Source organism: Rattus rattus, chromosome 9, assembly GCF_011064425.1.
Source record: "Rattus rattus isolate New Zealand chromosome 9, Rrattus_CSIRO_v1, whole genome shotgun sequence".
Taxonomy (NCBI): domain Eukaryota; kingdom Metazoa; phylum Chordata; class Mammalia; order Rodentia; family Muridae; genus Rattus; species Rattus rattus.
The window spans coordinates 10,462,872-10,474,882 of record NC_046162.1 but is presented as its reverse complement, the minus strand read 5'-3'; the positions used below and the strand labels follow the sequence as shown (position 1 = coordinate 10,474,882).

Here is a 12,011-nt window from a genome sequence, read left to right as displayed (position 1 = left end):
AAAGAAAATATTATCCCAATATTTGAGTGAGGTAACCCAATAAAAAAAAATCCAGACATGGTATGCACTCACTGATAAGTGGATATTAGCCCAAAAGCTTGAATTACCCAAGATAAAATCCACAGATCACATGAAATTCAAGAAGAAGGACGATCACAGTGCAGATGCTTCAGTCCTTAAAAGGGGGAATAAACATATTCATAGGAGGAGATATAGAGACAAAGTTTGGAGCAGAGAATGAAGGAATGACCGTTCAGAGCCGGCCCCACCTGGGGATCCAGCCCTTATAAATATATCCACCAAACCAAGGCAATATTGATGAAGCCAAGAAGTGCATGCTGACAGGAGCCTGATAAAGCTGTCTCCTGAGAGGATCTGCCAGAGCCTGACAAATACAGAGGCAGATGCTGGCAGCCAACTATTGAACTGAGAACAGGGTCTCCATTGGAGGAGTTAGAGAAAGGATTGAAGGAGCTGTAGGGACTTGCAACCCCATAAGAACAACAGTGCTAACCAACCAGAGCTCCCAGGGACTAAACCACCAACCAAAGAGTACACGTGGAGGGACCCATGGCTGCAGCTGCATGTGTAGCAGAGGATGGCCTTGTTGGGCACCGGTGGGAAGGGAAGCCCCTTGGTCCTGCCAAGGCTGGACCCCCCAGTCTAGGGGATGTCAGGGTGGGAAGAGGGGTCATTGGGGAGGCGGAGCGCCTTCATAGAAGAGGGGGGGGTGGATGGGATAGGGAGCTTAAAAATTTCTAATAAAGAAATTAATTAAAAAAAGAAACAAAAGGTTGCTCTTGCCAGTGTTTTATCTGCAGCAGATAAAGACACACGCTTGTCTCCCGAGATGTCTCAATCACAGTTTAAATACTTTTTATTTTATTCCTATTTTCTGGAGCCATGATTCCCATTTTAAGTGACATTTACCTGGGGTCCACAATCCTCAGCTCATCAGGATTTATACTCCACTCCCCCACCTTCCCAGGGGCTGGCCTCAGTCTATGAGGGCTGGAATCCAGGAACCCAGCATTTAAACAAAGACCACATGTTGTGCTCAAGGGGACAGGAGAAAAAGAAAGGTTCAATCTAGGGGCAAAAAAGCTGCTGGCTTTGTAACAGAGGAGTTACAAGTCAGAGCCTGTGTGCTATTCTAGAATCTCCTTTAGCACAAGTTCTTGGAACATTCACAGGCTAAGCTTCCCTGACTGGGTGGACCAGCTCCCTTCCTGCAGAGGCCCTGGAGGAAAAGCATTGGGCCTACACAGCTATCCCTCCTTCCCCACCAGGGCTGGCCATGGCCGAGGTCACTAAGGATGCTCATTAATGCCTCTGGGTACTCTTACAGATCCAAGTCCAGCCTTCCTATGTGCCCCGGGGAGAGCTCACCCGACCTCCTGTCCTGTAGGGTTTAATTACATGTATACAGTTACAATGGCACTTGTTGTGTAGCATTTAGTAAATGGTAACCAGTAATATTGTAGTCACTGTTGTAAATGTACACATTAGAACTGATCCTCAAGGAGGCTGGCTATCCTGTGAATTTATCCACTGGAGATACAGTGAGGCCACTGCAGGAACAGGGAATCACACCCTCCCCCTCCCAGCCCCCAGCCCAGTCAACAGAGAGGGACAGATTCAACACTGTCAGAGAGACAAGGCTCCAACCAACACTATTACCAGTATGCTAAAGGTACCAGAAAGAAAATGTGTCCCCTAAGTCTCAATTTATCTACTGTTAAGTCATTTCAGTTGTTTCTCACTAAGAATGAGGAGTAGACTGACAAACTGAGGGCAATATTTAATAATTTGCATTAATGAGCACCAGCCAGAAGCAGACACTGGGCCGAAAGGCTGGGTCATTTCACCAAGCTTAAAGGCCAGCTCCCTGCTGCCCAGCTTTGCAACCCCAGCGAGAGCTCAGTACAACGGAGAGAGCCCAGCTGCCTCAGGAGAGGCTTGTGTGGATTTGCCAGCGGACAGTAACACCCACACCCTTAGCCATGGCTCCAAAGAAACCTGCTTTCCGGGTTTGTGGGGAGAAAAGTCCCTCGTTTAGGGGTCTTATCACTGAGGAGACAGGAGGATGGGAATTAGCATCTCAGGTAAATGGGAAGCTCAGGCCTAGGCTTTATCCTAACAGACCAGGCCACAACACCCTGGCATGACTCCGACCTTGCAAAGATGCGGCTACAAGGTCCTCGCCTGGGCTTCTTCCCAGAAGAATGCCCTGGTTTCCTTCTTCTTCTGAGCCTATGTTATCATAAATGGACACGAGGCGTCGATAGCTCCTTTCCTAACAGTTGATGAGCTGTTGTTGGCTCCCTCACGTTACTATGGCTGTGAATGAGGCACTGTAGAGAGGAGTGGGCACGGAGGAGTCTTAGCTACTTTTCAATTGCTGTGATAAGGCACCGTGACCACCGTGACTTAAGAAAGTGTTTAATTTGGGGCTCATGGTTCTAGAGGGTTAGTCTATGGCCATCATGGCAGGGAGCATGGTGACAGGCGGGCAGGCAGTGCTAGAAGCACTAGCTAAGTGCTCACATCTTGTGAGCCACCACGTGGTTGCTGGGACTTGAACTCAGGACCTCTGGAAGAGCAGTCAGTGCTCTTAACTGCTGAGCCATCTCTCCAGCCCTCAGTGCTCACAAAATGAAGCAGAGAGAGAGCTAACCAGGAAAGGTGTGGGCTCCACCCTAGTGATACACCTCCTCTAACAAGGACACACCTCTTAATCCTTCCTAAACAGTCTCACAGGGCATGGGGCGGACAGGAGGTCATTCTCATTGGAACCACCACAAGGACCAGGACTGCATCTGAACAACTATGCTGTTACCTGACTTTCATCACTGATATGCCAACACTTTAAATTTTTTTATACATTTATTTAGTGTGTCTATGAGCAAGAGTACAGATGCATGGTGTATGTGTGGAGGTCAGAGGACAACTTGGGGGATTCAATTCTCTCCTTCCACCACACGGGTCCCCAGGATTGAAACGTCATCAGGCTTGGTGATGTAAACCAATACCCATCTCCTTGGCCCTACAAATGCTTAGGTAAAATGAAAGACCAGCAGCCACACTCAAGCAATCCCAGCTGATTCTGTACAGTGAGACGCCAGCCTCGGCTGTGTTGCTATGACTACAGGAAACAAAGGAGAATTTGAACTGTGGAGGAAGTTAGGGTGTTCTGCTCAAACAATGTCCCCAGAATGACGTCACGCTACGGTTTCATCCTCATTGTGAGGTATCAAGAGAGTAAGAACACAAGGAAGGGCCTAATTCAATGGGTTTGAGAGAGACCTGGGGCAGGATGTGGTGTCGTCATGTGACATTCCATACTGCCTCAGGACTACAGGAAATCCTCACCAGTAAAGAAAGACTTTGGCAGGTATGGTCTCCTGATCTTGAACTTCCTAGATCTCATAACATGCACATTTATTCCTTATAAATGATAGCTTGTGTCAGCCACAGCAACAGAAACTGAACTAAGACACTCGGGGCGTCAAGATTTTACAAACCAGCATCACTGACAGCATCAGCATTCCAGAGGGTGGCAACAGCCATTTTAAAAGCAGGACCTGAATATTCTTACTTCATAAATCCCAGACTCCTCCTCTCCTGACCCAGAAGCTCCTTTCTGAGACACTACAACGCAACACGTTAAGAGTGACCTGAAGGCTGGAAAGACGGCTCAGTAGAACCCGAGCTCAAGCCTAGAACCTACGTGAAAAAAGAGATCAGATGTGGTGGTGTGCCTGTGTGATCCAGAACTGGGAGGTGCAGACAGGCAGCGAGCTGTCCAGCCTCCAGGACAAGGAAGACGGTGTCAGATAAGGCAGATGGTAATTGAGTAGCAACACTAGGAGTTCACATCTGGCCTCCACATGCACGTGTTATACTCTCCACGAATGCCTGCATGCACGCACGTTTGATCCGGTTCTCTGGAGAAGGAATCTCTTCCTCTCTGTTTATTCCTCTGGCCTGAGTGCTACCGAGGAGCCCGCGCTGTCTGCTGAACGAACACAGGCTGACTTAACTTTTGGAATCGGTAGAACACATTCACACGCCAGATTCCTGATTTATAAATATTTACCATCAGGACTTGATTTTAACTTTAATTAGCCCAACTGTTAAGGATACCTCCAAAGTGAGAAGTGAAACCCACCACTTCGCACCAGATGTACATCAGCAGTTGGTCTTAATCTTTTATGGAGAAGGAGACATGGGCATCACATGACTAAAATGTGATGCTTTCCCGGGAGTGGATCAAAACATACAACTGACCACGTCCGGAAAAACGAGAGTATGACTGACTACATGCTGGAAGACAACTTAGGGAGGGAAATTCACCAGCCTGGCTCCAGAAGACTGGGGTTCTATGGATGCTTTAAAAGGGGACCCTTGTCTGTTCTTTTACAAAGTCACTGGAAAAGAAAGGACACCAAGATTAGCTTCCTAAAGACGCACGTCAGACGGAGGCACTGCAGGCTGATCACCACTGTCTTGATGCACACTCCTTTATTTGGAAATCCTGACCATGGAATTAGGCCCCCAAAGGTTTGCTACAGCAGTGGTACAGTGCCCACTTTAACAAAGAGTCACACTTACTTGCTAAATTCCAAAGGAATTTTGTATCTAGTTTTGTGGCTCTCCTTCTCCTAAACTAGTGGTCCCTTTTCAGAAAGCTAAGGAGCACGAGTCCTTATCTATTCTCAAGAACCTCAGACACAAAGTAGACGAGTTCCCCGCACACTCCAGGAGCCCAAGGCTTTGATCTAGCCTCTGCACAGGGCTCAGGGCTGACGATCTGTAGGAGACTGCAGTTAGTCCTCAGAGCAAGTCTGACTCTACCTGGAGAGCTTTCCTGTTATCTCCTAAAGAGGGGAGCCAGGTCCTGGGTTAGGAAACACCTGTCCAGTTAATGGCCTGCTGAGAAATCTAACACAGTTCAGGGTCACAGACCAGCAAGTCCGTCCTTATGGAGCACTTGCTATGTTCAGGCATGGCGCCCAGCACTTCTAGGACATGCCCTCATTTTATCTAATGCACCAACCCCGAGGTTGGGATGAGAACCTTTGTTTCACAAAGGACAGCAGAAAGCAGAAAGAGGTGCCACCTGGTGAAGGTCTGCCCCGGCCATGGCCTGGTGCTTACCTGCCCGTTGCACAGCCTCTCCTACTGCGACGCCCCCACAGCAGCCCCTCCCACTTCTTGTAAGTGTCCCCTTTCTTGGCTTCTACTTCCTAGCTATCCAATTCCTTACTCCGTACCTGTGTCTAAGTTACTGAATTGTTTATGTCTTTCCAGTGCACATTAAAGTAAACAGCAATCACAGGACATTTTAAGTGTCGCCAAGTCCTTCCCATTCCCTCTCCACTCTAGGCTGCATCACAGGCCCCAGGCGTAGTGTTGGGCTCTCCCAGGGAGATGAACTGAGAAGCAGAGGAGGCTCTCTGAGGGCAGACCCCCACGGTGAGCCAGCCACATGACCACAGCAGGCTCCAGGAAGCACGCTGCACACTGATATGTACACTGTCCACTCGAGGACTTACACGCAAGTGTCTTTTGGGAGGGAACATGTCTTGGAGGCAGGGGCAGACCCACAGTCTTTTTTTTTTTAACAGTTGGAACATGGCTAGCACCAGTTGTATACATGCTCTGCCCATTACATATTCCAGAAGTGCTGCTAAATAGCTCTACAAAGATCTCAGGGAAGCCCCAGAGATTTACAGCCTAATGCTGTCCAAGGAAAAGTCTTATGAATATCTACTCTAGGCTAATGCTTCTTACATTTTTCTACTTGTGACACTGTTTTGCTTGAGAAAATTTTATACAACCTTGAAATAACGATCATAGTTAATTCATCGTAATTCTTCGTATATGTATAATTTAATAATTTATTAAAGATGAATGCAAATCTGCACACCAGTGAGATGGCCTGCTTGCTTATTTTATATGAAGAATTAAACCTTAGGTCTGGAGAGATAGCTCGGCAGTGAAAAGCGCTGGCTGCTCCTTCCCTAGGACCTGGGTTCAGTTTCTAGCACCCGTGTAACGGCTTACAATCACCTGTAACTCCAGTCCCAGGGCTTCGGACAGCTTTCTGGTCTCAGTGGGCACCAAACAGAGATACAGATACGGACACAGGCAAAACGCCTGTACACATAAATATGTAAAATTTCAAAAGAGAATTAAACCTTGGTTGACTGTAGAAGACATGTCACAGAGTAGACGTTTTTTTCTATACTGACACTGTCAACTCACTGAGAAGTAGTCTGAGATGAGAGAAACGCACCTAGGCCATTTCAGAATCTGCTGCAGTATCTCTCCTAACCAAAACCAAACCCATCAATGTATTTGATAGGAAACTCAGTCAGCAACTCAAACAATAGTTTTTAAAATAGCCCATCCTGACACAACCCCTCCCGGAGATACGCTAATTTGGTTCTTACATGCTAAGGGAAGAGAGTTGAAAACAATCGTCTGCGTTTACTGCAATTAAGCTGTTATGTTTCTACAAGAGCAGAACACTTTAGACGTACATTTAAGAACACCCGGCAACTCATAACATGCAGTAATCTCAAATTTGAGCGAAGACACTTAGGAAGCAGCATGTGCGGGTGTCGCGGGGCATGATGGAGTGTGTGATGCCAAGCGTGCACACTGAGTGTGTAGAACCAAGGCTACAAGGACGCTGTGCACTGCAAACAGTACCTCTCGGTGCCAATGCTGCTGGGAACACCGAGTTCTGACGAGTTTGATCCTGAGTTAATTTTTCACCACCGTGTGTTTTGTTTTCCTGTCTCCTACCCCATATTGCAGTGTGACCCCAGATGTGGGCACGTCTCGGTTTAAAAGCAGTGCTCTGGGATGTGTGTCTCCTATCCAGAACTCTGCTGACCATTATAGCAGCATGGGCATCCCAGCAACGCAGCAGCTAGGGAGGTGAGATCAGACCAGGCTCTGTCCCTCTTAACCAGTGAGTCTTTATCAAAGGGGTTGACACTGTGTGACAGGCTCAGGGTTGGGCTTCCATTAGTGAATACGGCCAGGACCCACTTCCTGGTGGCATCGAGTCAGGGTAGACGGCTTTAGTACAATCACCGTTAGACCGGAGGCCTAAGGTTCCCTGGACGCTTGACCTCTACCTTCTTTAAATGCTGAAACCCCAGGCCACACAGCTGAGGGCTAGGAGCTCGCCCTTCCTTTCTGTTTCTTTGTTAAAAAGCACACAAATGCTAGAGATGAAACTAATTCTGTGAAATTACTCATTAACTTTTGCAAGAAAGATCAACTTGCTGGAATTTTTTATAATTGCCAAATGTGCCCGGGGCTCTTTAATACACCATCCTCCTGTGTGGAGAATGAGAGGAAGGGAAAGGTATCGAGACATCGAGGGGAAACACGGGCACTTGCAGACTTCCGCTTTTTTCTTCTTTTCAAGATTGAACGCTTAAACTGCCATCCGCATTAACTGGGTCACATATTAACCTTCTGCTGAGAGAGGCCTGAGGGACGAGCCGACCTCCAGCTTCCACCCAGATTTCATTATCTACGATCTGCCTTTGCAGCTCCAACTAGGTATCAGGTGAATTAAGGGAAACCGATTTCCATAGCCCTTGGATGTGATGGAATTGATTCTCCCCAGGCAGAGCAAAAGAAGGCTGGGGACAAGCAGTGCTGCCTGGCACTTGCGCCTGCCCTGCCCTGATATCTGTTTATTTCTCCCAGTCTCTGACAATGTTTTTGTTCCATACAAAGAAGCTCCCCACCCCCGTCATTGACTTCAAAAGTAGAAACAGGAAGCATCTGTTTCCAGGGAAACCTGAGGTTGGAAGCTCCTGTTTTGTGGATCACGGAGCGCATTCCTACACAAATGGTGGTCTATTGTATGGTGACAGCCTTCCTCCTCATTTACCTCATCCCATTTACGAAAATTAGTGCAACAATGGGGGATGATTGTTGATGCTCATTATTAAATCATTTATTCATCCCACACAATGATTCAGAATTATTCATTAAACTTCCTGGAAGGAAGCAAGGTTTTATCTCCACGGTGGCTTGGGGAGGGATGTATTCTTTAAAAGGATATTTTATAACAACACAATTATCGTAATTAAAAGCTACCCTGATCATCTGATGAGCTCCTGACATATTTTTTGAGCGCTGGCATTTTAGCACAAGGAGAAAAATGAGACTGAAATAGTATTAGGAAATAATATTGCTGTGGGGCCAAGAGCTAGAGGCAGCATTAAATACCACTCGCCACCATCGCCCCAGCTTTATCAAGGTCTTTAAGTTAAATTTCACAAAATATCACTGAATGTCTGACTTTCCAAAATGGGTTCGATTTCTATTGCGGTGGCCTCAGCCACTGTCATTCACATTCCGGTGTGGTCAGTGGCAGCCCTGCCCTGCTCCCGACACACAAGCACACGGTCCTGCCATCCATACCTCCCAACCAAACAGCAGGTTGGCCGCCCCTGAACTGCAACTTCAGATGTTGCCTATGTTTGTTTTGTCTGACAGCCTGGCTTAGCAAGGCTGACAGTAGGAGGGGCTTCGGTCTCTCTAGTGTTCCCTGAGGAAGTAGATTTAGGTGAGGCTCTGAAGAGTGCAAAGAAGACTTATCGCCTTCTACCAGCAGGCGGTACCTAGGGGCAAAGGCGGGCTGGGGAGGAACAGACTGTGAGTGACCTACAAGACAGGTGGAAGAATGCGGGACGGAAGACAAAGGCCATGGCACCCCAAGATGCCGAGGGCACAGGATGTGGGACAGACAGACAGTCGGAGCTGGAGTCTTCTCAGTATGTGCTTATCCCAGAGTGTGCCCTGGACACCGCTGAGCTTTATCCGCTGGCCATCGAGGGCTGGACGCGAGTTAAAGACTTTCCTTCCTGCCTGCACTCCGTCCACACCACAGAGGCCTGGCTGTGAGCTTGAGCCCAGAGCCAGACCTAAAGGCAGGGCAGAAAGTCTCTACCTTCATGGAGCTGACAGTCTAGTGAGAGACTCGGACATGCCAACACTTACAGATCCAACTGACAGGCGCTGGATCAAGAAAACACGGGCCAGGAACTGGAGGGCGAAAGAGCTTTATACCAAAGAAGGTGAGAACTGAGTCAGTCTCACAGCCAGAGCAAAAGGACTTCTGGGAAGGGTAAGTCAAAGGGATGGACTGTGTGCTGGGGTAGGAGGGTGACAGACGGCCTGGCTGGGTCCAATATGAAGGAAGCAGGAAAAAGGCCCCAAATGAGCACAGTCCCGCCAAGCAACAGGACCCAGAGCCTGCAGGATGCCAGGGTCTAAAACCATCAAGAATGGAAAATACCACCAAGGTGAACGCCCAATCTGCTTCATGCTTACAAACCAATTGTGGATGGATAGTTTTTGTCCTACTCAAAGGCACCAACCAGCTGTAGATATCAACCTTCACAGGATGGGGCCATGGGATTCACCTCAGAAGCACACACAGTCCTGTGCTGACAGGAAACCTGGTTCTAGAGCCTGCCACAGCCGCTGTGTGGCCCAGGCCTCTGTGCTCTGGGTGGGTTTACCACACTTCCTCCACGGACGCCGCGCTGCTAACACTGTGCATCCTCTCAGCACCTGGGCATTCTCACAAATGGCATCCGCCTGTCCTGGGATGGGCAGCCCAGACCTTGTGCCACTCGAGAACGCTGACAGAATGAAGGACACACAGTAGTTAGGAACTGCGTTTACGTCACTTGCGTGCATCCACATGCAGTGGAAGGAGTGGACGTACTGTGACGTAAAAGTTTCCACGGTGGAGCGGACAGCATCCTGACATGAGCTCTGCTTCCTTGGCATCAGAAATGCTTTCCACACTAATTCAAGCATGGCCTCAGATATCAAAGGCCTTCAATAAAAGTTTCCCAGCCCTATCTCCACGGAACAGTTGAAGAGAGTCTCTTACCACACAAGCTTTTTGTAAAATATCTCATAAGGGCATATTGGGTTTCACAGCAGACCATGAGTGAAAGACCAGAGGTTGTTGGGTGTTTTTTTTTGTTTTTGGGTTTTGTTTTTTTTTTTTTTTTTTTTGGTCTAACAAATTTTGGCTCTTGAGTGAGACCACTTCCAACTTCAACCCTTGCTCCTTCCTGCAGTAACTAAAACAAATAAACCAAGGAACAGCCTAACGGAGGCAGTCAGGAACAGGATACACAGCAGCTGTCATGGCTGGAGACCACTAATCACTGAGGTGAGTCACCCAGGACACTCCATTTCCCTAAGGAGGAGAGAGGTGACATGGGCTAGTATCAGAGAGTGGCCCTCATAAGCTAAGGCTGACCTCGGGTGACTTCATTTTGCCACTGTGTGCTTGTGACCACATAAATGATCAGCTGCAAGTCTACAGGACAGAGATCCTATGCATACACCTCCCTGTCCTAATTCAGGAAGGAAGCATAATGTACCCCAGTATGGGTGAACACAGGAGGGTTTCAGGACCAACCTGAAATTGAAGTCTCACCCCAAGGTTTCCTGTCTGATACACGAGGACTATGGTTCTTAAGGCTTCTGTCTTTGAGTCAGTTCCCACGGAAATGAGGAAAGATGTCGTTAGCGCCTCTTATCTCCCAAGGTACATGTAACCACGTTCTGGGCCCTTCTGTTAGGACCCCTGACCTCCAAGACCCCCATCCTCAGCTGTGGGCATCTACCAGGGCCTAGGCAGGTCAGGGGTCGTCCTAAACGCTTCCTAGGATCACCGCTCTTAACCATCTGTAGACACTGAGGCAGGAAGGAACTGGCCGCTCATCCACAGCCATACCACTAGTGAGTGGGCTCAGAACCAGTCCTGTCCAAGCCTTGTCCCCTCTTCGCCAGGAGGCCGAAGGAGGCCGACACACACACACCCCAGGCACTACCTGCTCTGGTGAACTTGTCGGCCAGTTCCTGCCGCACGGTCTTGGTGAGGTTGAAGTAGTCGTCATCCTCATCAATACTCTGCAGGAACAGCGGGATGTGCTGGAAGACAATGGCATGCTGGCACTGCTGCTGCTCTGCGATGCTCAGCTGCTGCTCTAGCCAGTGGTCCTGGGCCTGCTTCAGTGCAGGGCACATGGAGGCATCGTACAAGAACTGGGAGTTGAGCACCAGGAACAGGACACCCCCGGCCCAGAAGCTGAAGTAGTCATCTCCCCATGTCTGGCAGAACTCCTCCACAGTCTCGGCTGTGGGGGCATTGCCCAAGTCATGGTTGCCACTGACCAGCACCAGCGGGATGTCCTGGTCGACCACCTTCAGTACTCGCTGCAGGTCCCTGGTCTGTTCTTTCCGCCAGCGAGTTCCTACAACAAGAAGGGAATGTGAGAGGGCTGTAGGCCATTTACCTATCTACTACAAGAAACCAAAACAGAACGATTGAGGATGTTATCACGGAAATGTCAAACAGATGGAGCACGGACCTATCTATTCCTCAGAGTCGAACACTTCCTGCTCAGTCCTGCGGCCTGAGAAGTCCACTGCTGCCCCTGTGCACCTGGCCATCCCTGGGTTATGTCTGTGTGGACCTGGTTTTGAACGAGGGCTGCACACAGGCATCTATGTGGCCTCTCGGAACCCATCAGTACCTTCAGAGAAGAAAATCCCTGCATCTAGTGATCAATGTGCCAAGCCTCCCGGTACAGGAAGAGGTGGTCTGTATCTCTTTCATGGTTCCACGAGGTGCACAGAGGCTCAGCGTCTTAGTGCCCAGCAGCACGTCCTCCCTCCCACTCCGGCGTGCGGGACTCAGAATGGAAATGATTATTTGGATAGAGTTGGAAAAATGTGTGGGCAACCAGCACCCTCCTCCTTTTTCAGATTGCTGGCTTCTGCACTTCCTGTAATAATGTATTACAGCTTTAATAAGTAGATTTTGAAATGACCAATTCAATTCCACATCTGTTCTTCACAGCCTCTCTGTGCAAATTTATTCAACAAATATTTATTAAGCATCGACTATGTGTGAACCATCAATTTAGTGACAGGAATAAGTA

The 12,011-nt window shown here is 48.6% G+C and overlaps 1 protein-coding gene across 1 annotated transcript in view; it reads right to left on the bottom strand.

The window, feature by feature from the left end:
- The window catches only part of Cpped1 (calcineurin like phosphoesterase domain containing 1), a 113,688-nt gene that overhangs the window by 23,056 nt on the left and 78,621 nt on the right, over window positions 1–12,011 (bottom strand). The window contains exon 3 of the mRNA XM_032913402.1: window positions 10,899–11,321. Within this exon, the coding sequence (XP_032769293.1) occupies window positions 10,899–11,321 (423 nt within the window). The remainder of the gene's footprint in view (window positions 1–10,898; window positions 11,322–12,011) is intronic.